Source organism: Coenobita brevimanus, chromosome 14 (genome assembly GCF_032717465.1).
Source record: "Coenobita brevimanus isolate Jiangsu-jjx chromosome 14, ASM3271746v2, whole genome shotgun sequence".
Classification (NCBI taxonomy): domain Eukaryota; kingdom Metazoa; phylum Arthropoda; class Malacostraca; order Decapoda; family Coenobitidae; genus Coenobita; species Coenobita brevimanus.
The window spans coordinates 16,538,376-16,565,045 of NC_136967.1; the positions used below are offsets into that span (position 1 = coordinate 16,538,376).

The 26,670-nt window shown below is 46.5% G+C and overlaps 1 protein-coding gene across 1 annotated transcript in view; it reads right to left on the reverse strand.

Annotated features, from left to right (window-relative positions):
• LOC145390021 (uncharacterized) overlaps nucleotides 1–26,670 on the reverse strand; it is a 182,665-nt gene that overhangs the window by 125,375 nt on the left and 30,620 nt on the right. The window contains exon 2 of the mRNA XM_080265113.1: nucleotides 6,910–7,097. Within this exon, the coding sequence (XP_080121239.1) occupies nucleotides 6,910–7,097 (188 nt within the window). The remainder of the gene's footprint in view (nucleotides 1–6,909; nucleotides 7,098–26,670) is intronic.

Below are 26,670 nucleotides of genomic sequence, written 5' to 3' on the forward strand. Positions count from 1 at the left end.
TGGCAGCCAAATATTCCTCTTTGCTACCACCCTTCTTCCATTCCCGGAAAAGCCTTCTTTTCTCCTTAATTGCAGCTTCTACACCCTCATCCCACCACCAAGTTACTTTATGTCTTGGTGGTCCTCTTGTCCAGCCGCATGTTACATCAGTAACTCTCAAGAAATTGTTCTTGAGGCCTCTGTACTGTTCATTAACGCCTCTGTCTACAGCTCCCTGTTCAGCCACCACTCTCCTCAACTCGCTATAGAAGGCATCCCTTACTACTTGGTTTTTCAGCTTCCATATTTTCCTCCTAGGTACATAAGTCCTCTTTTTCATCATTTGTTCTTTAAGCACCATATCACAAATCAATAGTTTGTGCTGCTGCACACACTCCTCACTTCCTATAACTTTAACATCCCTCACTAACCTCCTATCGGCCCTCCTAACCAGAAAATAATCTATCTATGTGTATATATATATATATATATATATATATATATATATATATATAGATAGATAGATAGATAGATAGATAGATACAGATATATAGATATATGTATATGTGTATATATATACTGTATATATATATATATATATATATATATATATATATACTGTAATATAGTTTTATAAGTTACTACAAGTGACAGTGCATAACATAGTGTAAGTAAAATCGAAGTGTAAATATTGAAAATACAATAGAAAATGTAAATAGAAATGTCAATAATTAGTAATATAAGAATATGAGTACAAATACTTGAAGTTATGACAGTGAAAGTGAAACCTTGGCTCTCTACGTATTTTACTGAAAGAGAAATTGAATGCCTACAGTGACAACAAACTACTGTTACTGAAGGAAACTTATGGATAAAGACTGCAGATATATATAAGTGTTATATAGTAATAGGAATATAAAGTGTGAGTGTTTTTACGAATAATAAATGACAGAATACCAGCGGGGAACGAGCGCAAGTGGGAAGCTCGTACGCGCTCGTAATTTTCATTGCTTTCACAGTGTTTTTTTTTGGAGTATGGATTCCAAACTGTTTGAAAATCATAGAATAGTGTTTCTAGTGATAATATCAGGCTGTGGTAATTATATCATGGGGTGTCGGGAAGTGTAAAGTGGAGACTTCATTATCCAACTTCAGAAGTATCTACAAGTCCTACGGTACTCGACGAAGGGCTCAACAAACATCCCAGGAGAAAGCTGAAGGTATGTGCCATATGCATATGTAATTATAATATTCTAGGACTAATAACTGATTTTTGGCAAATATTTTTACAAAGTCTGTCGGAGCGCGAATATCCTCGCGGGACACGCAAGGAGCGCAAAAACAACCCTGCGGTGTAGGGGTTAATGTCATTAATTCATCAGGGGAAAAGTTAGGATGGGTTGGGACTGCCTGTACAGTATTCCATTTCTTCCATTTTCTCCCTTGCAATCTTCGTGGTGAAGGGCTTTGTTGTGTTTACCAGCTGATACAAGGGGAAAGCTCCATGACTAGTTGGTCATACCAAAGCTTTGTGTGTATGAACCTCCATCATTGGCTAATCAAAAATTACCAAGGAGAGGTAAAGTGAAATTGTTAGATCTTTTTATAGCTTTATTAGATATTTTATTTTTATAGCTTTATTTGCCATTTTTATTGTTTGAAAAAATGTACATAGAGATTATCTTTAGTTACAACAAATATTTATTTTTGTTATTGTCAGCAGTGCTGAATCCTCTCAACCCACCACCATCACCAAGGAGAGGTAAAGTGAAAATCGATCTTTTTAAAGCTTTATTAGCCATTTTATTTTTATAGCTTTATTTGCCATTTTTATTGTTTGTAAAGACGTACACAGAGATTATCTTTAGTTGCAACAAATATTTGTTATTGTCAGCAGTGCCGAATCCTCTCAACCCACCACCACCCCTGCTTCATCTCCCGTTGTGGAATGCAGTGACGTGGAAATTTGAACTGCTTTTATAGCTTCTCTTGCCCTTACTACTGTACTATTGTTTGTAAAGATGTACAGTGCATAGGAAATGGGGGATGCTGTTACAGTACTTATGGAACATTTGTTTTTGTTGTCAGCAGTGTCGATGATGGGGAGGCTGGAGGAGGGAGCTGGGATGAGTACAGTAGTCAGAAGAGGCCATGCAGGAGTACACTATTCATTATTTTTAACTTTTAGTGTTCTTGTATTAAATAAAGTGGTTGTTTAGTGTTCTTGTATTAAATACAGCGGTTGTAAACATGCACGTAGGGTTTTTCATTAGATATATATGGAAATGGGGGGCCCAGAGGTGTTTTCAAGGGGGGGCAGCAGATATCTACGGATTTTTAACATTCCCGGGTGTCTCTGTTACCTAACCCCTGTGAATGTTAAGGGATGACTGTATATTGATGCAAACCAATGAGAACTAAGTCCTGAGTAGGGAGGAGGGAGGATCTGGGCCCCTACCCATGGTGGGGAGGTGATTCCCCCACCGCCCTCTCACCACCTTCCTCTACCCCAATACCTTTGTTCCCTCTCCCCCTCCCTTGCCTCTGACTGCCTCCTGCTCCCTCCCTCCCCCTCCCCCACCATCCTCCATCATGCCACCATGGTTCCGCCTCCATTCCTCCCTCCCTGTCTCCTTGGGAAGGGTTATATCCCCCCTACCCACCCTCCACATCCCTGTACTTCCTCTCTGCCTGTCCTCTTTGTCTTGTGGTGTGTCTCCCAGCTCTGTATCCCTATACCACCCCTCCAGGCCTCTTCCCACCCCTGAACCCCCCTGTAATATGCCGTTCGCTTACCTCCCCCCCCCCCGCCTAGAGTATTATACATCTGTTACTATTCATGTCGCGTGTTTCATTCAATACCAGATTTTGCATGCTTTGGGTCAATTTCTTTTTTTATTTTGACAACTACACAGCTATGAGGGAAGGGGACAGAGGTAGGGAAGGTGGGGACGGGAGAAGTGTTGGGAGTGAGTGAGGAACACTGACATAATTATTGTGCATGCTATTGTTTGAAAAAAAAAAATAAATAAATAAAAATAAATAAAAATAAAAATGAGCTGGAAAATTCTGAGAGGAGGAGGGAAGGGGATGGGGGGGGAGGAAGAGAGAGGGGGGTGATGGAAGTGGGTGAGGAAGGTAATGGGGGGGAGGAATGAGGGAGGGATAGGGTGGGAGTGCATAGAAAACTGGTCACCCCACCTGTAAGGGCAACTTTTTTCAACTTTGACAGGCTATAACTCATGAACCAGTTGGTCTAAAATGCTCTGGTTTGCGGCATAAGGTGTGTAAATTCAAGCTCTAAACCTTGGGCATAAAACTTTTTACTTCTGTAAGAGTCGAAAAATCGGATCCACATACAGGCTTTCAGGGAAGTTCGGTTGATCGAATTGTGCATCCTAGGGGTTAAGCACCCACTCTACACTCACACTCACATCCACAAGCATTGGGTTACATTAACTTTTGCTGATTAAGATAGCTTTGCTATGGCAGCAATGCGGCAGAGGGTGAACAGGATCGATCACTCTGATCAGCACTGAGGCAGAGGGTTAGCAAGATCGAATGCCCTTATCGCATTGTCAGCTGTGAATACAACAAAAATGGCAGATGTTGCTATGAATGCCCATCTGGCACTGCCTATTTCTAATATTGTATTAACTACCTACTCAATAAATGTTATCACATTTTCATAATATAGTACGATAACTGGCTGAGCCCTGATTGGCTTAAACACTGCTAAAGTACATCAGTAACGACTGAAAAACGCTGTGCAGCTGTAATTTCAGACAGTACTGTTTAATGTTACAACTGTTTTCCTGTTTTTCACTACCAGTAATATAAGACTGTGTCCTTTTATAAAACTCTTGTCTTGAAGGAAACAAAATACAGTACCAGTAAGAGAAGCCAGCCTAACAAGGGTGATCAAATTTCCATATGGGGCACACCTTTTATAATGACTCAGCAGTCTTGCTAACCAACCTCTCTCCAATATGATTGCCTTGCTAGTTGGTGAGTGGATGGCAAGAGATCATGACTGCCTTTCAGAAGGTTAGCAGGCAGTTCACCAGTGATCATGTTAACTTCTCAGAGTAGGATGAATGCTATGTGTTAAACTGCTAGATTGTTAAACCGTTAAGATACTGTAATTTCTGGCAGTGTTGTTTAATGTTCCAACTGTTTTTCCCATTTCTCACTAACAGTAATATAAGGCTGTTTTCTTCTATGATATTTTTGTCTCGAATGAAACAAAATATCAGTAAAAGAAGCCAGTCTAACAAAGGTTATTGAATTTCCATATGGGACAGATGTCTGTTATAATGACTCAGCAGTCATGCTAGCCAACATCTCCAATATGATTCCCTTACTAGTTAGTGAGTGGGTGGCAAGCAAAGTTATCATGACTGCAGGTTAGCAGGGAGTTCACCAGTGATCATGTTATGCTAGAGCAGGGTGTATGCTAGATGCTGAAATGCTAAACTGCTATACCCCTAAACCCCTAGGCCGTCACAGGGCCAGTTGTAAAAAAACGTTAAGTGTTGTGTGTAACTGAACTTGGGTGTTTCTAAACATAAAATCTGGTGTGTATATACACTAGTGAATGTAATTTTACAATAAATCAAGGGTCTTTATACTCTAGAAAATACTTGTGACAGCCAAGCATTAAGATGATCATATATATTTATGAGTTTTATCTACATGGAGCCAAGTGATCCTGTCTAGTCTGGCCTCCAGGATGCATGGGGATATCTGAAGGTAATTCTGAGACAAAAAAGGTGCATCTTATACCCCGTGAAATACAGTAAATGCTACGGCACCTCACTATACTGTTTGCACATCCAGAGAAAGAACGTAAGAAAAATGTGAGAAAGTAAATCTATCTATCTATCTATTGCCAAATGCCACAATCCCATAAGGGGAGGCCATTTGACTTTGAGTTATTGGTTTTAAGGGGAGGGGCACTAATCCTCCACCAACCCACTTGTTGACATGTAGGGAGCACGTATGGTTTGGTTATATGGTTACCACCCGGCATAGTAAATGGTTTCTTGGCTTACAGGAAACCATTTGGCTTGTCACTCAATGTAAAGCCACCTGTAAAGGAAAGAAAAGCAATAAGAAGTGAAAGGAAAGATGGGAGAAATATGAAGAGAGGAGGACAGACACAGAAAAAGAATGATAAAGGCTAAGGAAGAAGTAGGCAGCTCTACATCGAGTGGATGATGGTCGCCACCACCTACCACAAAGAAAGTAAATACTTTAGCTTAATTATTCTTCTGTTACTGTTAAACTACCTCACCAAAAATGGTGAGTGTTTATACCAAGATGAAATTATGACGACAGGCGTATGTACAAACGCTCGTCACGTGCTCACAATGCGCACTTTACTGGTAATACTAACCCACAATCTGGGTCAGCAATTTCTTGCATTCATGAAGTCCTTCCTTGAATTCTGGATTTTGGGGTTCCAGCTCCAAAGCCATGTGAAGATCGTTTACTGCTTTCCTGATGGGCACTAGAGGGAGGGAGGGAGGGAGAGAGAGAGAGAGAGAGAGAGAGAGAGAGAGAGAGAGAGAGAGAGAGAGAGAGAGAGGGAGGGAGGGGGAGAGAGAGAGAATTAATCACCTTATATCCTTTCCATATAGGGGCTATACACAGTAATAATCATGCTTCACACTCCTGTTTCCAAAGTTATTTAGGTCATAAAATTTAAAGGGTCAACCAGGCTGTACGTCTTTCTGTAGTAAAATGTAATTTTTACATGTCAATCCCCTTTTACATACTTCATGGTAAGAAATTCAGTTACCTAACTTAAGCATTTTTTGTATTTTCTGTAAATATGTACTTCAACATTTGTATAGTAATTTCTGCTACCAAACCACTTATCTCTCACTTGGCACTAAGGGCCTTCATTTGTTCTTTCACACTCAAAACAACACACTCATCCTGCCTATCTTCTTCTCACGTTCATCCTGCCTCTGCCTTCTCACACTCACTCAGCCTCTATTCACTTTTCCCACTCACTCTGTCTCTACCTGCTTTTCTCACTACACCTGTTCCTAAGATTCTCAAATTCATCCCACCTCTCCTCTTTTCAAACTCAGCATTCCCATCTTTCACACTCATCCTGTCTTTTTACACTCATTCCTCCCTCTGTCCTCTTCTCACACTCATCATGCCTGGTTCTCACACTCAACCTGTCTCTCCTCATCACATTCATCCTGTTCCTGTCCTTGTCACATTTATCCTGTCTCTGTCCTCTTGTCACATTCATCCGGCCTCTGTCCTTGTCACATTCATCCTGCCTCTGTCCTCTTGTCACATTCATCTGGCCTCTGTCCTTGTCACATTCATCCTGCCTCTGTCCTTGTCACATTCATCCTGTGTCTGTCTTTGCCACACTCACCCTGCCTCTGTCCTTGTCACATTCATCCTGCCTCTGTCCTCTTCTCATATTCATCTTGCCTCTGTCCTCTTCTCATAATCATCCTGCCTCTGTCTTCATCACATTCATCCTGCCTCTGTCCTCTTCCCACATTCATCCTGTCTCTGTCTTCTTCTCATATTCATCTTGCCTCTGTCCTCTTCCCGCATTCATCCTGCCTCTGTCCTCTTCTCATATTCATCTTGCCTCTGTCCTCTTCCTATATTCTTCCTGTCTCCATCCTCTTCTCATATTCATCCTGCCTCTGTCCTCTTCTCACACTCATCCTGCCCCTATCGAGCTCTTGTATACCGTAACAATTCCACCTTCTGTCATTAACTAACCCTGCCTCTGACACACTTGTATAAACTTATATATGTACTTATCTTACCTCAGCCTTTTATTCTAAGGTAGTACATTTACACTACTCACTGGTTCCTCATTTCTCTCCAGCTACCAACATTAATGTATTCTCCTCAGACAAACCTATATTACTCTCAGATGCTTACCTAGCCTCTGCTCCAGGGGCTGAGCAGAACACAGTCGATAATGTATAGTACCACGCGTGTAGTAAGCACAAGCCAGCTTCGGATCCAATTCCAGAGCTTGATTCAGATCTTGAATGGCTTCATCAAAACGTACCATCATGTAGCGGCAATGGGCACGGTCATTGTACACCACTGCCTGTGATTCTGGGCTGATAAAATGACAAAACGTAAGTCAAAAATAAGAATAAAGTGAAGGAACTGTGATGATGATCATCATCACCCAGCCTCTTTTCCCTTTTTCCTCCTAAGGATGGGGTGAGACAGGGTCCAGAGAACAAGAAATAAACTGACAGGGATAGAACTAACAAATGTCTGCTCAAATGAATGGGTCATACTCATTCACTCATGATTCAAGTCTCCAGTCCTGGGCACACCTTTCCACAAACATACACTTCACAATTACCTGTCAGGCAGAGTAAATACACTGGCTATCACATCACTAGGAAGCAGCTATCACTGCTGTATATTTTAATAAACTGTATAATTCTGTACTGTCAAGCCTTGCTATGCGACAGGATTATATCATGTGAAAACCTATTGCACAGTGATTTATTGTAATTTGAGGTCGATATAACATTGGTTCAATGGGGATGAGGGGGTGGGGGGGAGGGGCTATGGCCATGAAACCTTAAAAAAAGGAATAAAATATAAAGTCCTATGCCAATGTATGAAATTCCTTTGTCCACCACTACAAGGAACTCCTTCAAGGTCTTGATGTCAAGAACATGAAGGGGCTTGTCCTCACTGCCATCACCACCACACTGTGCCTCTGCCACTCCTTCCCTTTGATCCCACCCCATGCATTAGACTGAGGATATCACAAAGGATGTTCTATACCACCAGGAAACCCATGATTCCATGAAAGAATGCCCACATTCTGGCCATACTTTGGGCCAGGTGGCTTTCAGTGTATTTTACTGCACTTCCTTCCATGCCACTGTGTTGTTGTTGATAGTGTGCTTGGTATTATAGTTCTTCAAGAATTACTGCACTACATCACTTGCCCTCACTGTTTGCTCCATGGTGCAGCAGAGGTAGTAGGCCTTGAATGTAGTGATGACACCATGATCCATTGGCTGGAGCAATGATGTTGCACTGGGGGTCAGGTTAATCACTTTGATGTTATCCACCAAGTCATCCATACCATCAGAGTGGCACAGGGCACTGTCAACCAGTAGGAAGAAATGGATGACAAGACTGCTCCAGCTGGCATTGTCACACATACGGAGGGACAGGTATCCCAACACGTAAGTGCGGCAGAGTGCAGCGGTCAGCCATACCCTGGAATTACGCTCCAAAATAACAAGGCTCACAAACCTTGCCAGTGCTGGGGGATTCTCCCAGTGATACACAAGGAGTGATTTGAGCTTCAAATCCCCCTCTGGATTCGCACCAAGCAGGAGATTGGGGCTGTCCTTGGCTGCCTTATGTCTTTCTTCCTGGTTTACGAGTATGTATGTCTTTTGGGAGATAGGTTTCCACAACAGGACTTTTGTCAAAGTTAAGGACCTACAGTATTTTGGAGAGTATCCCCCTTTCTCAATGATCACCTTCAGCTTGGCAGGGAAGGCCTTAACTGCCACGTGCTCAAAACTAGCAGCCTATCTGTGCATGGCCACATGTCTATGGCCAGCACAGACATTAAACTTCTCTAACCACCCTGTGCTTGCCTTGAACTTCTCCTTCATCTCTGTCCTTTCTTTTCCTTGAGATTCTTTCACAGATCTAGTGCCTTGGTGCAGATGAAGCAACAATGCAGAGGCAGCCTCGCTAAGATCATTAACCCAAAGCACTAGGAGATGCTCCTTCTCCCCCATAATGGGATTCCTAGTTTTAGTCAGGAGCTTAGCATTCGGGATAGGCACATTCTGTGATGCAGCTATGACAGCCTCAAATTTTTTTTATTAAAATAGAGAACATTAAATCTTCCACTCTTACTGGCTCCCTTCAACCTCTGCATCTATGCTGCACTGTTCCATCGTTCCCATTTCTATTGTTAATTCAATGGTCACTGCTCCTCTGAACTGTCTGCTTGCATTCATCCAACATTACAGCAGGGAGGTAGCACCTGTCTAGCAGCAAACTTTCATCCTTTTTCTGCCCAACTCTCTAATGTAAGAGTTAACTGTTACTCCAAGTACTTCATGTATGCAGATCAAGTCTGGAACTGTCTTCCTCTGTCTGTATTCCTACTGCCTATGACCTCCAGACTTTTAAATGCATTGTGTTCAGGCATCTTGAAATGAATGGGTCTTAAATTTGGCACTCTGCTATTTTGTTTTTATTTCTTGTTGGAGGGAATAATCTTGTGGGGTTTGGCCTTTCATTTCTTCATCCTTTGAAAAAAAAAAAAAAAAAAAAAAAAAAAAAAAAAAAAAAAAGGGCAATTTAGGGCTTCATCGATCTTACTCACCCCCTGCCTCTTCTTACAGCACTTACCAATGTCCAATTTAACATCAAGGGAACGGCAATGCCTTACATCTGACTGTACAGTAGGCTTGCGGTAGTGGCTTCACATGCGCATGAGATTGTCATATGCAGGCACTACAATTATAGTACATGCGAATTCTGGGTTTGTTAACCCGAAACTGGGTATAACTTTTAATAAAACTGTTCTGTCAACTCATTTGATACCCAACCATCGCATATTGGGGCAAGACTCTATTGAGTTGGCATGGGGTTCCAGGGGAGAATGATTATCGACCATGACTGAACAACATGTTTGGGGAAGAAATATTTGTACAGTCACGTCTCACTATATGGTGAGGCCATGTCACAAGAAAACCTATTACACAGTGATTTATTGTACAACAAGGTCAATAAAGCATGGGTTCAATAGGGATAGGGAGGGGTCCTACAACCACATAACCTAAAAATCTTTAACCTGCCGCGTGCCGGCCACTTCAAGCCCTAAGTGTCACCCCTGTGCCGGCCAATTCTTCTTTTTTTTTTTTTTTTGGGGGGGGGCTAAAATGATAGATTTAGATGTGAAAAAACGAGTATGACCATAAAAAAACTCACAGGAGCCTGAAAGTACGTTTTTTGTAGTCCCTCCGGCTGCCCGCAGGTGTCAGCAAACAAGGAATCCCCAGGGGCAGTGAGAGAAAACCCATTTTCTATGCAAGGTAAACTCAGGTATTCTCGTCAACATGACTCGGGGCAAGTATAGGAATAGTCTTAACACTTTTCTGTCCACTTCACACCCCAAAAAAAATAAATAAAAAAAAATCTTATTGCAGTATTTCATAAAGAAATCGTGTTTTTTGGGGAAAAAAAAATCACTTACTCATGCAACACTGTACATATCACCGTGAATGGATTGTCTTACAGTTACGAGAAAATATGCATAACTTGACTTCACAATGTACAGCCCTTTCACTTACAGTAAATTATTTACAACATGCCTTCAGTATACACAGACATTGCCAGAGTATTTCTGATCATCTCACTGTGAATACAGTACATCATCTAACACTTACTTTACTCCACAACGTTCAGTCCTTACACTTACGAGAAAATATTTACAACATCTCATCACTGTATGCAGTACTTATAACAGTTTCTGAGCGTCTTTTCGTATTTACAACACTTTTTGAGCGTCTTTTTATTGCTCGTCATTACCACACTATTGTTTCTCAATAGTTAGCGAGAGTGTGGTACTCCTCAAAGCATGGGTATATGCACAGTCCTACATCACACTCTTCACACACTTTCCTCCCCTGGTGGTGAAATCCTTTGCCTCCCCAATCACCCCTCAACTGCAGGACTACCTTCCTCCTCCCTTTCCTCCTCATCGTCGTGACGTGCAAGACGACGACGTGCAGGTGGCCTCCTACCACATGTTGCCCTAGTGTAGCCCACATACCTGGATTTTCTAGGTGAGGGAATTTCGTCATCACTACCACTTTCCTCCTCAGGCTGGATGTGGTCCTTATCATGCACGTCATCATCCTCCAAATCGCTTTCCCCAGTGTAGGGAACACTCAGGAAGTCCTGAATCTCTTCATCAGAGAGACCGCAGCAAGACATCGTTGCACTGTATGACTGACACAAGCGGAGTGAGGCAGAGCGAGCGTGAGGCGGGAGCGTGTGGGTGTGTGGGCCATGCCACCTGAGGGCAGATAAAGAAAGGGTTGCCCTACAAGCACACCAATTTTTGCGTGCCTAGCTTGAAAATTGTGGAAAGTATTAAGAATATATGGAGTAGATGGGAAGTTGTTGAATGCTGTGAAGAGTATGTATGACGGTGTTAAGGCTGCAGTGCATGTGGATGGTGAACTGAGTGAATTTTTCTCTTTGAAGGTTGGGTTGAAACAGGGATGTGTCATGTCTCTATGGTTGTTCAATCTGTACATGGATGAGATAATAAAAGAGGTACAAGGTAGGGTAGTGGATGCTGGAGTGGCCCTGGTGAGAGAGGGTAGTGTTTGGAAACTCCCTGTACTGTTGTTTGCAGATGATACTGTGTTGTTGAGTGAAGACGAAGGGGAGCTGCAGGGCTTGGTGGATGAGTTTGGGAGAGTGTGTAAGAAACGGAATCTAAAGGTGAATGTAGGGAAGAGTAAAGTGATGGTCTTTGAAAGAGGTGAAGTCAGTGAATGTACAGCGAGGTTGGATGGTAAGGAATTGGAAAATGTGAGTACGTTTAAGTACTTGGGTAGTGTGATGAGTAAGGATGGAGGTTTGGAGGGTGAAGTACTTGAAAGGGTACAGCAGGGAAGAAAGGTTGCTGGTTCCTTGAAAGCAGTGGTGGGTCCTGGCCTGAGGTGGAGGCCTTAGACCGTCTAGGGGGAGTGGAGAGGTCACGCCCGGGCGTCCTGGGGAGGGCCTGGAGAGACAGCGGGCTGCGGTCTCTAGCGTCGAAGGGCGCCGTCAGGGGAGGGCTGTGGCACCGGTCCTGACTAGGGACCATCAGGTGTGTCTGCTCCAGGGCCAGGCGCAGGGAATGGAGACCAGGGGAGGCCGTGGGGCCTGACAGGGGTTCTTGGGGGCTGGAGGGCCCAACTCTCGCCTCACACTGGGGCGGTGATATGGGTGACACCTCCTGCAGGTCATGGGGCACGGCAATCAGCCATGGCTGCCCAAGGGCGCGACTAGTCTGCGTCAAGGCCCGGCAACTGGCCGTGGGCTGCGCAAGGGGGTCAGGATGCCTCTGGTCACTTCCTGAGCGGCAGTGAACCGTCTTCTTCTGCAGGAGGGAGGAGCGGCAATTGGCCATCTCAGGGGCAGCGCCTCCAGAGCGGCAGTAGGCCGTCTCTGGGACGGCGCCTCTAGAGCAGCAGTAGGACGTCTCCTTCGGCAGAAGGGAGGAGCAGCAGTAGGCCATCTCAGGGGCAGCGCCTTCAGAACGGCAGTCGGCCGTCTCCTTCCGCAGGGGGGAGGAGCAGCAGTAGGCCGTCTCCTGCAGAAGGCCGTCTCAGAAGAAGCACCTTCAGTGTGACGCTGGGCCAACTGACGAAGGTGGAAGCGGCAATCGGCCGTCTCCAGAGGGGCGCTGTCAGGAGCTGAAATCTCAGCTCCACCCCAGGCTGACTTGGCGACCCCACTCCTCGAAGGTCGTGTCTTTTTCCTGCTGGGATGGCGGTGGGGCAGCTGTGTGTTATAGGGGCAGATGGCCTGGGCTGGCTTGTGTCGTTGTTGCCTGGACGTTCGGTGTTCAGCTGCAGCTACTCCATGGGGTCCGTGTGGGGGTGTCGGTGGTTTCTTGGGGGCACTAAACTCGAACTCACGCATTTCAACACCCTCCTCTTGAAAAAAGTCACGTCCATGTGGCTGGAGGTGGTATACGTGGGTGTCATGTGTGTCGTATACCGGTTGGAGGTGTTTCAGTAGGGCCTGCCATGCAGTGGTGTATCAGTCCTCTTCTTGCTCTGCATCGCAGGTCAGGAAGAGTGTGGAGGTGGTGGGGCAGGGCCGGAGGAGGGTTAGCAGGTGGTGTGGCCCTCAGAGTCGGCGGTCCTTGCCAAGGGTGGGCGTGAGTACGACTCGTCGGACCTTCATGCTGGCTGGTGATGTTGCTGGTGTGGTAGGGTGCTGTATGCTGGACACTGAGGGTCAGGGTCAGGTTTTGTGCCGTGGTAATGCGGCGTTGAGTCTCTGGGGAATGTGGATGGAGGGGATTTGGCCTTGATGTAGCATGATAGTGTGAAATTGCAGTGAGGCGGGTGGTGTAGGAGAATGGGTGTATCGGGCAGGTGGGCGTGAGAGGCAGCCTGAGCGGGTGGTGGTGGTTTTGAGGGTGGGGGTGGGTGGGTAAGTGGGTGGGCATGGTGGGCGGGGTCTGGCAGTGCGGGCTGTCGTGCAAGTGGGGTGTGTGGTTGGGGGCGAGGTTGTTGGAGTGGGCGTACGCAAGGGCGGTGGAAGCGGGTCGGGGTGAGGGTGGGGCAGCTTGGGTGGAACAAGTGGGGTTGGGTGGCAAGGGCAGGGTGGCGGAAGGGGTGGGGGAGGGTGAGCAGGGTGGCTTGGTGTGGCGGGTGAGGTTTCAGGTGTGGTGTAAGGGGTGATGGCGGCCGGGGGGGCAGAAGGGGAGGGCGAGGAGGAAATGTAACACTCGTATGTGGAAGTGGAAGGCGGTGCGGGAGCAGGGGGGGTTTGGGGGTGTGAGGGTGGGGTGGCCCCGAAAGGGCGCACGTGGCGGTTTCTGAGGGTTTGAGGGGTGCCGTGGTAATCCACGGTGACCTGGTACGGATTGAGGATGCGAGTGATAGTGTGGGGCCCTGTGAAGTGGGGGGTGAGTTTGTGAGGGGTAGGGAGTTGGGCAATAACAACGGTGTCGCCCGGTTGGAAAGGGTTGGTGGCTATGTCAGGGCCAAGGTCCAAGGTTTTTTTGTAGGTGGTGTAATCGGCCTTTCAATAGGTGCAGCGGGTCTGTAGTGGGAGCGGGGGTGAGTGGCTGCGGGCATTGGCGTAGTGGCAGGAAAAAGGGGGTTTCACCAAATACCCTTTCGTGTGGAGAAACTCCATCTTCTCGGGGGCAAGAATTCATGCCCCACTGGACGATCTTCACGTGAGCAGGCCAGTCATCATTTTTCGTAGCCTCGATGAGTGTACATAGCTAGTTCATGAGGGTACGATGGCTACGTTCACACACTGTGTTTCCCTGTGGCCAGTACAGAGAGGAGTGGGAGATCTTAAACCCGAAAATTATGGCTAGCTCCTCCCAGACTTTTCCTGAGAATTCTGGGGCATTATCAGAATGGATGGCTTGAGGTATGCCAAAGTACGGGAATACGTGTCGGAGAAGGGCATCAGCGACGGTGACGGCATGATGCTCTTTAGCTGGACAGGCTACTACAAATTTTCAATAGGTGTCTACAAAAGTGATCACATATTTGTATCCAGATTTGGGAGGGAGGGGGGCCTACTACCTCTATCACCAGGAGCTGCCAGGGCTTGTGGGCAGTGATGTGGCCGGAGGGTCTGGCGGTCCGGGTGACATCTTTCCCCAGGTCGCAGGTGCGGCAAGCTTGAATGATTTCCTTGGCAAGGGTGGAGGGGTTGGGTGCCCAGTAGGTGTCGTTAAACACCTGTAATAATTTCTTGGTGCCCAGGTGGATGCCGTTATGGGCATGAAGGTGGCGCAGGGTGTCAGGAGGATATGGCCAGACGGGGTTAGAAGGCGATCACCTTGCCGGCAGAGTTTAGGGAAGAGGTGGGCGGGAATCCAGGGGGGCCATTCCTTCAGGTGCCAGAGTCGTAGGAGGTCAGGGTCTGGCTGTACCACATGGATGGGGAGGCGGGAGAGGGCATCGGCATTAATGTGGAGTTCCCGGGCCTGTAGGAGATTTCATATTGAAACTCTTCCAGGGTCTCGCGCCACCTGACGAGTTGTGCGTTGTGCGAGTCAGATTGGCGTAACCACTGAAGTGATTGGTGATCAGTGATAATTGAGACCTGGGTCCCGGAAAGGTAAGCCCTAAAATGCTGGAGGGCCCATATTATGCCGAGGCATTCTCGCTTAGTTGCAGCATAATTTTTCTCAGCCGGATTTAGAGTGCGACTGGCGCAGGCGATGATGTGTACCTGACCGGCTTGTACCTGGGCTAGCACGGCGCCGATAGCGGTGAGGGAAACATCAGTGTAGAGGCGAAAGGGGAGGGCATAATCAGGAAATGCCACTATGGGAGCCGAGATGAGCTTGTCTTTCAGCTGTTGGAAGGCAGCTCGCCTTTCTTCAGTCCAGACAAACGGCTCCCCCTTCCAGGTCAGATCGTGAGAGGCTTTGCAATTTGGGCGAACCCTCTTACGAAGTGACACTAGTAGGACGTGAGCCCTAGGAAAGCACGGATGCTGTGGACGTCCTGTGGCGGCGGTATGTCCGCTATGGCTCAGTTTGTCAAGATCCAGGGAGATCCCTGCTTGGGATTTCACATGCCCAAGGAACGTGACAGTCCTGGCAGCCAGGACGCATTTAGAGGGATGGAGCTTGAGGCCTGCCTGGCGAATCCTAGTGAAGACTCGGCGAAGGCGCTGCAAGTGATCGGCCCAGGTCTGGCTGAAAACGATGACATCATCCGGATAGGCCAAACATATTTCCCAAATGAGGCAGATCAGAACAGATTCCATTAGCCTGGAGAAAGTGGCAGGGGCATTGCAGAGGCCAAATGGCAGAACATTAGATTCGTAATGCCTGCCATTACTGGTGGAAAAAGCCGTCTTCCCTCGGTGTTCTGGATGGACGGGGACCTGCCAGTATCCAGACTGACGGTCGAGGGTAGAAAACCAAGACAAGACGCCCCGTGGAGGGAGTCTAAGGAATCATCAGTTCGTGGGAGGGGGGTGGCATCCTTGATGGTGACGTCGTTCAGTCGGCGGTAGTCGATGCAAAATCGCATCGTGCCGTCCTTCTTTTTTACGAGAACAACGGGGGAGGACCAAGGGCTGATAGAAGGGGAAATAATGCCTGCCTTTATCATTTTGTGTACCTGGCGGTTCTCTTCCTCCCTTTGTCGGGGGTTCTTCCGTCGGGAAGGTTGTCTGATAGGTGGGCCTGTCGTATGAATTTCATGGGACAGGTACATGGTATGCCCTATGTCTGCTGGTCCGGTCACAAACAGGTCCTGGAAATCTAGGAGAAGGCTACATAGGGTGTCTGACTGTTGGGCGGAGAGATGGTCGGGAATGGGGGGTAGGGGGGCGGGGAAGTGGGAGGAGGGTGGGGAACAGGGCTCAGCTTCTTCCATCTCTCCAACAACGAGCCCTTTGGGGAGGGTCAGGGGGGAAGGGGTGAGGTTGGCTATGCAGATGGCGGTGTGGTGCGGAGGGAGGAAAGTGGAAGATAAGAGGCAGGCAGAAAGGGACCCAGGTGAAAGGAGGGGGGAGAACAAGACAAAGGGGCCGGAGGGCCGGTTAAGAGGCACCCAGGCCTCGCGGTGAGAGGGAATGGTAACAGCGGCAGAGACAGTAGCGGGGAAAGAAGGGGGAGGGGCACTGGAGGAAAAGGGGGAGAGGGCGGAGGAGGGGAATAGCCTACGGGTCGGGGGAAGCGGGCAAATCTTCCGGCCGTGGCCGTGGCATAAAAGTGCAGACGGCCTGAGTGGGGCGAGATGGAGGGCAGAACTGGAGCTGCTGGTAGTGACAGTTGATCGTAGCTCCAAGTTTTGGAGCAAATCTAGTCCCAAGTACCCGTCATAGCTCCGGCAGGAGGAGTCAAAAATAATAAATTTGTGTTGGGTGGACACTGGCTGGTGAGTGTCGACCCGTAGGGATCGAGTTTCCCCATGGATGGACAGGGGGCCATCCCTCGCGTCCACAAGGTGAGTGGCGGTGGGGTGGAGTGGGCCAAAGGTCGATTTGTGATGGGAGAAATAGTGACTGTAAAGGCAGGATCTGGCGGCTCCCGTATTGACTAGCAGTCTGGCCTTCACGCCATTTAACCCCTAATGCGCGGACAATGGACAGCCGACCCCCCCCCCCCGGGTGGCGGGGTTCGATCGCGGTCTGAGTACCTGTAGGAAAATATTAGCCAAAAATCAGAGATTAACCCTAGAACATTATACTTGGTATGACAGATAGTACTTACATTCAGCTTTCTCCAGAGACAGGTGTTGAGCCTTCGTGGACTACCCAAGGACTTGTGGAGACTTGCAAAGTTGAGTAACCAAATCTTCACTTTCACACCTCCAGCAACCCGGTTTCCCCTCTACCACAGCCTCATTCTGTCACAGTAAACTTTATACTACAACGTACAGGTAGTTTGGAATCCGTATTTGTACAATAAGCACTGAAAATAAGGCTAAAATCAACGATGCATACGGCCGACATGCAGCGCGGCGGCAGTCTTCCCATCACTCAACAAACATTTCCATTTTCACAGCTAAAAACATGTATACCACATTATTTTCAATCATATTACTTCCCAAAAGATCACCGCAGTGCGCTTTTTATTCTGCCTTACGACCGTCACTTTATTCTCGTTCCTGTCGGCCGCTCGCACTGACTCGGATGAGCTAGAACTCGCCATAATGTCACTTTGAAAGCCTGCAGTAAACTGACGCTAAACAGGGGCAAACCGTGCGAAAAAAAGCTAGTGTGACAACTGGGGAAACAAGCGTTTCCTATTAGCATAAATTGCTTGTGAGAGGATAGTGCGGATTTACAGTTCTGAGCAGTCAAAGCACTGCCATGTATCACAGCCAGGCTGGCTGGGCCGTGGTGGCGGGGGGAGGGGGGAAAAACGCGATACTTGGCAACAACGGAGGTCAGTAGTACAAAGGTAAAGTATGCTAATTGTAGCTAAAGGGTGGTGGTACTGATAGACAATACCAGCTGGAACATCCTTGGCCGCGTTTATTCAAAATGAACTCGAATCGCAAACGCGACAATCCGCCGTTATGTCCTTTTTGGTGAGCGTCGCAAAAGCGACACCCCGCGTTTTAGGGGTTAATTTCATCTTGAGTTACACTGGGGGGCGATACTGAGGGGTAATGGCCCCCGCCACCATGGGTTGGTGCAGAGGCAGGCCTAAAAATCCAGCTGTCTAGGGCTTTCATTCTCCTGCTCCTGCTCCTGCTCCTGTTCTCCCGGCAGGGGCTCGTCCGGGGGTGCCAGTTCGTCCTTGGGGGCTTCGCCTTGCGTGAACCCAGGGCCGTGGTTCTGCGGCAGGCAGCTTTAAGTTGATTCCGTATGTCATGTAGGGGACAGCGGGAGCTGCAGGCGGTGATTTCTTACGGATTCACCAAGATTAGGTTCGGGTTTTCTCACCGGGCGGGGCGCCGGCGGGAGGGGTGCGCCCTAGGTGGACTGGGTGCCAGGGTAGGGCTGGTGCGAGGCAGAGGCGGACGTGGTATGGTTGGGGGAGCCGGGGTTTGAGTGGGAAATTTCTTTACGTTTATTTGTTGGGGAGTAGGGCAGGTGGTCAGGAGGCGTCGTATGAGCTGGACATCTCTATCCATATCCCCAGTTGGGTTTAGAGGCGCTGCCCCTGAGACGGCCGGTTCCCGCTCCTCCCTCCTGCCAAAGGAGACGGCCTACTGCTGCTCCAGAGGCGCCGCTCTGCCCTCCTGCCGAAGGAGACGGCCTACTGCAGCTCCAGAGGCGCTGCCCCTGAGACAGCCTACTGGAGCACCTCCCTCCTGCAGAAGAAGACGATTCACTGCCGCTTAGGAAGTAACCAGAGGCGTCCTGACCCCCTTGCACAGGCCACGGCCAGTTGCCGGGCCTTGATGCAGACTAGTCGCGCCCTTGGGCAGCCACGGGCAGTTGCCGGGCCTTGACACAGACTAGTCGCGCCCTTGGGCAGCCACGGCCAATTGCCGGGCCCCATATCCTGCAGGAGGTGTCACCCACATCACCGCCTCAGTGTGAGGCGAGAGTCGGGCCCTCCAGCCCACGAGAACCCCTGTCAAGTCCCATGGCCCCCCCTGGTCTCTGTTCCCTGCGCCTGCCCCTGGAGCAGACGCACCTGACGGACCCTAGTCCGGACCGGTGCCGCAGACCTCCCCTGATGGCGCCCTTCAACGCTAGGGACTGCAGCCCGCTGTCCCTCCAGGCCCTCCCCAGGACGCCCGGGCGTGACCTCTCCACGCCCCGTAGACGGTCTAAGGCCTCCACCTCAGGCCGGGACATACACCAGCGGTTCCGGGAATTATTCGGCCCCAGTCTTGAGGGCCATACTCCTGAGCCCAGTCCGGAGACCGCCGGCTCTTCTGCCCCCTGCAGCCCTGGATGTGAGAGGACATCCCTGCGCACAGTCCCGTGCACTCTCGGCACCCCCTCTCTTGACGGTGCCCTCTCCCCGGCCTAATTCACGCCGGCGTACCGCCCTGTCACCCACCACAGATAAGTGAAGTGTAATGTGTTGCCCTCAGTATAAGTGAAGTGACTTAGGTTAAGTAGACAGTGCCCTCAGACAAGTGATATAGTGATTGGGAATAAGTAATGTCAGGCGAGTGAGATCACGGGCAAATACTTACGGGCGGATACAGAGACTAAGTAAAATCACAAGTGACGCCCTTATAGAAAACAGCCAGAGTGTTACCCTACAAATCTTCCCATTGAGAAACTGGTAAATATCATTTATTGTGAGGGAACAGTGAAGAGGAAGTGTTTAGAATACTCCTGTACAAATATTACTGTAACGAGTGTAAACTCCCAGTGTGTCCCTCCCCCTTCCTTGTCCGGGCCTCCATTCAGGAATCTCCTGACCGACAGCCTGTGTGAATATAATAACTTGAATAAGAAATATAGTCAATCGCCAAAACCCCTGTACTATCAGTAAGTCTGCAACAGTAATACCCTCCCCCCTCTCTATATTACCATAAATACATTCTAGCTCTACGCGCGTCATCCCTTGCCCCCCCCCCCTCACTCTCCTCCGCAATACTCACCTCCTCCGCGCACCCCAGTCCTGTATTCCCTTGTACATCGGGATCATTACTTATTGTGTTGGCATTGATATTGTTAAGCCAGTATCTTGCGAGATACTGATATCCTAATTAAGGTATTATTTTCGCACATACTGTGTTGTACTATCTGCTGAATTTGTCCTGTGTCTGACTGTGGTAATATACGTGTAAAGGTTATTGCCTGGAGTTTTTGTGTCCTACCCCTCTTTATTGCACCACGCCCCGGTCTTCAAAGGGAACCCCGCTACACGTTAGGTGTTTTAGGACCGATAAGTCGGGCCTTTTTCACCTGGCATTACAGTAACCATCATCCCTTTCTAGGCCTCAACACAGCTGACTGAGCAAAGATGCCTGCCCAATGTTTACACTGGCTGTGATCGTTGCCTTTTGTTTTAATTTGTGCATGAAAAGCCAATGGAACACGATTGTTATTGCCAAATAAGAGTGCAAGTGCTTAACAAGTAGTATAGTGTGCAATATTGCAATATTAAGTGAAGCGATACTGTACCTTTTTGGATGGAGTGGTCATCCATGCCCTCTAAGTGTCCCCCAGCCTCGGGGGGGCACCCTCAGCAACAACTCGTACCAGCATAGGACAAACTTCAGATGTGTGGCAGCTTTTGGGGGGTCATTTTAGGCTTTGCAGTCAGGGTCACTCTCCCTAACCCAGCATTTCTTAACCTTTTCCGACCTCAGCACCCTCTGCAGTAAGGCCACACAGTCCAGCACCCCCTTACATCTGGTTACTGGGACTACAGGTGCTACGCTGCTACAGTTACTACACTACTACAAGGACAAAGTGAAGTACTCCTTGACAGTTCATTTTATACATTCTCCAAAAATAAAATATCAACAATGCCAATACTAAGCAAAACCAATATATGTTGCATTTTCCAGCACCCCTTAAAATTGACCAGCACCCCCTGGGGTGCTAGCACCCCAGATTAAGAAACACTGCCCTAACCCCACTGAACCCATGTCACATTGACCTCATTATGCGGTAATTCATTATGCAATAGGTCATCACTTGACACATCCCTATCGCATAACGAGGCTGTACTGTAGTAATTTAGCGTCTAGTATACACTCTACTCTAACGAGCTAATGAAATCACTGGTGAACTGTCAGTTAATTTCTAAAATATAGTTACAATCACTTTGCTGGCTGTTCACTCACTAATTAGCAAAGCAATCATGTTGGAGAGATGCTGGATAGTGAGACAATACTGAGTCATCATAAACTTTTGTAACATATGGAGATTCAATTGCCCCTGTTAGGATGGCTTCTCTTGCTGATAGTTTGCTTCATCTGAGACAAGAGTATCACAGAATGAAACAGTCTTATATTAGTGAAAACAGGAAAAACAATTTCGATGTTATACAGTACAGTCAATCACCACACAACACGGACGATATGGACTGGACAAGGACCATGGTACTCAAACAATATATTTCCATGTCTAATGGAACAATGTGTTCTGGTGACTTTCCAAAACTCTTACTTTTACCTCTCCCTACCACCCCATCCACGTAAATTGCCCCGTACTTATACCCACCATCAGGTAAAACACTGAAAGATAGTACTATTGTATTTAAGGAATGGTATTAAAAACAGCATTAACAAAAACAAAAGTTAGGCTAGGTCTCTGTGTGCTGTTGATGCGTAGCTCCGCAGCACTCTCCCCGTCCCCCACCCCCAATGTTGTTGCTGTCATTGTCAAGATGCACTTTCTTACTCAATATCTAAGTCAAATCTTTCGATGGTGCCTTCATTCATGCCATGCTTATTCACCATTTTTACCTGACTGTTTCCCTACTCTACTTCTGGGCAGACGTGAAGATGCACTGCTTTCTGGGTGGCTGGGGCTGATCACGTGGCATGACTATGAGTTAGTGTCATTCCTCGACACTCAAACACACACAAAAAATCTTGCTGCACAGTAAGGGTAGAACTCAGTGAGTCACAAGAAGGACTGAGTATACAGATATGTGTCCAGGACAGGTACCTGGATGTAAGTCAGCCAATTACATCGAGTCTGGTGGGTGACATCACGTGCAACTTTCAAATTGCATCGCCAGGCCAGCTGACACCTGCCATGCAAGCTCAAGATTTTCCCCGCGTTGATTATAATCTGCCGCATTAAGCTGACTGTGTAGGTACAAAAACATTACTCAAGGAATGACTATACAGTCTGAAATTATAGTTAAACTATCTATCTATTGCCAGATGCTTTAATCCCTTAATGGGTGGCCGGTGGCCACAAACAAATCGCCTCCACGTCACCTTGTCCCCTGCCTTTTCACTGCCCTGCTCCCAGCTCACACCCCCCTCTCTCATATACCTCTCCACACTATCCCTCCATCTCATCTTTGGCCTCCCCCTCCCTCTCCCCTTCTCCACTTTACTCACATACACTCTCCTCATCAGTCTCTCACTCTCCATCCTCTCCACATAGCCAAACCACCTCAGCGTGTTTCTCCTAACGTTTCCTATCACATCCACATCCACACCACAATGCTCCTTCACATCCTCATTTGTCAGTCTGTCTCTCCATGTGACTCCACAGGCCCCTCTCATATAACTCATTTCCACTGCTCTCACTCTTGACTTCTGTCCCTCCAACAAGGTCCAAGCTTCACTTCCATACATTAGAGATGGTATCACAGTACTGTCATGTAGTACCTGTTTAACGTCCATGCTCACATCCCTGTTTCTTATCACTGCTTTCAAGGAACCAGCAACCTTTCTTCCTTGTTGTAGCTACCCTTTCAAGCACTTCACCTTCTAAACTTCCATCCTTACTCATCACACTCCCCAAGTACTTAAATGCACTCACATTTTCCATTTCCTCCTCATCCAACCACACTGTACATTAACTAACTTCACTTTCGCGAAGACCATTGCATGGTCGTGTGACGATTGCCCCATGATTAACGAATGCTCCTAATGCATGATACTGTTTTTGTGTAAGTTTTATTTAATGTACATTTTAGTCTGCACATTGTTAGGTAGGTTATAATCATTGGGGGGTCTAGGGAGTAAAGCCCCCACGTTAGGCTTCCACTGCTAATGGGGGGGTCTGAGGGGGAAAAGCCCCCCAGTCAGGTGACATGCTCTTATAGATAGGTAGCTATCCACCGAAATGTAATTAGACTGTGAACATTTGAGTATGGCACAATAGCACATTCAGTCAGCAGGATTGGTAGTAAACACGCTGTCGTGGGTGTTGTTCCAACGGCTTTATTAAATATCGCAAAGTAGTGGTAGATGGTGGCAACCATCATTCACCCACTTGATGTAGTGCTGCTTACTTCTTCCTTAGCCTTTATCTTTTTTTTTTTTCCTGTGCCTGCCCTTCTCTCTTCCTATTTCTGCCATCTTTCCTGTCACTTCTTATTGCTTTTCTTTCCTTTACAGGTGGCTTTACATTCAGTGACAAGCCAAATGGTGTCCTGCAGGCCTAGAAACCATTTACAATGCTCAGTGGTAATCATACAATCAAACTATATGTGCTCCCTACGTGCCAACAAGTGGGTTGGTGGAGGGTTAATGCCCCTCCCGTAAAACAACTCAAAGTCAATGGCCACCCCTTATGGGATTATGGCTTCTGGCAATAGACAGATAGATAGGTATACTGTGTTGTGCATGGTCTCTTTATTACTTTGTCAAAAATCAAATGTTAATTACCTATGATGTATCTAGTACTAAAATTACTTTGGTTAAGAATGTTGGTCTTAAGAAAACAGCTTGAATCCCTGAGTCACTGTTGTTCATATTTATCTGGTTATCTTCCTTTCATGTAAGTTGTGGAAATCCCCATTTATCATGAATCGTAGAGTACTAAATGGTGCCTGGGTTATGTTATCCTTTTAACCAAATATGGAATTCATTACAGTAATCCCCGTACTATCCGGACGCCCATTTTCCAGACACCCCACTTACTGGACATTGTGGGCCTGGACCTTCGGAACCCAAAAATGGCCAAAAAATGAAAAAAATCCCCCTCAAATTGCTGGGCAGCGCCAAACAGCTATTTACACCATGGCCTCTTCACCCCTTCCCTCCTCCCCCTTCCCCCTTCCCCTGTCAGGGTTGCCATTTGGCATTTTTCATTACCAAATGTGGGCCAATTTGGTAATGAAAAATTTATTTGGTATTGAATCAGAATAATGCATTACCAAACGGATTTTCACATGCATGAGGATACAAAGGATGGAGATGGTGGATTGTTGGCTCTCTCTGATTAATCTGCTAGCCTACATAGTGTGAAAATAATCAACATGCTGTTATTTATAAGGAGAGTGATTACATATATTTCCATTTGTATATATAATTAGTGAAGAATAAATGCTAGCTTTACGAATTTGGTAATGAAAAGTTAAATTTGGTAATGAAAACTGAGGAGTTTGGTAATGTGGCCGTTGCGATCTGGCAACTCTGTTTCCCCATCACCAACACTCCAACAGTTACTGCCTAACTCTGATCGCGAGTAGATGCTTATCGCAATGGAAGCCACAAGTGCTCGTTTTTTGTGAATAAACAATGAATAAACTGCAATACCTCGCCACTAGACCACATGGGAATTTACAGTGTTGTGCAGTGTTATGAAATTAGAATTTAGAGTGCATAGGATTAATGGTGGAGTGCAAATTGGCGGTTGAAACTGGCGTGGTGCAGTTAAGAACAATGTGCAGTGTTAAACAATTATAACGCACAGTGCAAAGAATTAAGTGCAGCACAACACTGGATTACTGTATGTGCTTCAAGAGCATTTTCACCACTGCCCAAGCCTTAGAGAAGACAGCCACAGACGTGCTGTAAGTACCCTGGCTGAGGTACAGTCCCTTCTAATTCCTCATTCTTTGGTTCCTTTTCATTTATTTCAAGCTTTATGTCCATTACTGGTGTGAATAGGGTCTTAAATAGGTTTAAATAGGTGCCATGCATGTCCTGTAGGGAGTTATTTAGGTGGCTTTCAAATTTAGGCTGGGTTAGGGTCCTTAAGTTATTTAGGTGGCTTTCAAAGTTAGACTGGGTTAGGGTCCTTAGGTACCACTTCAGGAGCCAGGGGCCCACTTTCCGGATGGGCCCACTTTCCAGACATGCCTTTGGCTCTATTACATTGGATAGTGGAGGGATTACTGTATTTTCTTCTTCACTAATGGTTAGTTCTCTCAATGACAAGAACTTTAAGTACCAACACTTACCACAGTAGGTCAATAATAACACCAATATATTTAATGTACTGCATTTTTTTTTTCTGAAATTTTGGTCGGAGGCTGGTGCTGACACTGCCAGTTCTTCTGAGTTATGAGTGCATGCGTACATTTGTTTCCATCATGCTTTACCGGTCAAGGCTACCAGCCAAATAGCAACCTGATGAGAGGGGCAGCCAGTTTCAATGAGTCATGGACGATGGCCAATGAGTGACCTCTTTGCAAGTTGCTTTGGTTTATGCCAATGATTTCAAACTTTCTGTTCTTAAAATATATCTGAATTTAGTCTAGCCATGGTGACTGTGGAAGGCACCTGTCATACTTGTGACTTTGGGTTTTACAAATTCGTTGTCATATTTTTTTGAAAAGGACAAGGCTTCTGTTCAATTAAGTGATCACAGCCTTACAAAGTTAGGTTAAAATGGTTAGTTTTGGTTAGGTTAGTTCAAATATAGCAGCCCGGCTTACTGTATGGTCTTGGTAATTACCGATAAAATCAGCACTCTAATTTATTGTTCTCTCTAGAACCTTACTATTTAAGTGATTTCTGTACAATGTTTATTAACTAATTCATCACAAATTGCCAATTTCAGGGATGGAGAAGGGGCAAAAACTCAAAAATGGGTAATCTGTGATAAAATCGACAATCAAAATCTTATAGAAAACACTAAATTTGTAAGGTTCTACAAAAAGTAAAAAAACAAACGAAAAATAAAGATTTGGTCAAAACGATAATTCTACCAGTGCCTGGGATGCCAAGCCACAAACAAGTTGCTTCTGCCATTATGCGGTTAATTTTTGGTAGTTCACATCACTCAATTTCAGCATGAAAAATGTACTTCCTGGTCGATTTTAGTGTGATCTGAATGAATCTGAGCTTCAGTTTTGCTGAAAATCACCTGTTTTGGAGATTAGGTCTACCCAAGACAAAATACCTGTATACCTATTTTTGGGTAGTTAGGGATGTAGCCAAGTCACCTGTGGCAACATTTACCAATGATCTCACTGACTGGCCGTGTTCTTTACCAACCATCGCTCTGACTGGACGTGTCAGCGTTTCTCATGTTAAAACAGTGGGAAACTTAATGATTTAACCATACCTGACCTAATCCAACCTAACCTCACTTGCATTTGACAGTCAGTTTTCAAATGTAAAAAATGCGCATTAGAAATGTAAAATATGGCTGGCAGACATCAGTGGAGATCCAAGGTAATTAAATACAGTAAACCCTTGATATAACAAACCCTTTTATAGTGAACTTCAGATATAACGACCCAACATTTTCAGAGCAAAGTTCACTCCCTGGCATGGCAAGTGAACTGTAACAGTACTAGGGAGTGTATTTATATGTAAAACTTCATACAGGATGGTATTTACCAAAAGTTACTGTATAACTACATAAACCATTGAATTCTCCATGTGAAACTTCATAGAGTAAGCTGCGGTTGCGCATGAAGGATGAACAACTCCACGGATATAGCAACCTTGGGTTGGTAATCTCTCGGTTAGTAACGACCGTTGGTATAGCAAACTTTTGGATATAAAGACCCACCCCTCCCCCCAATTAGTTTGTTATATTGAGGGTTGACTGTATAGGATTTTCACATTAAATATCTATTTCCAAAAACAAATTTATTGTGGAATAGATTCAAAATATTGT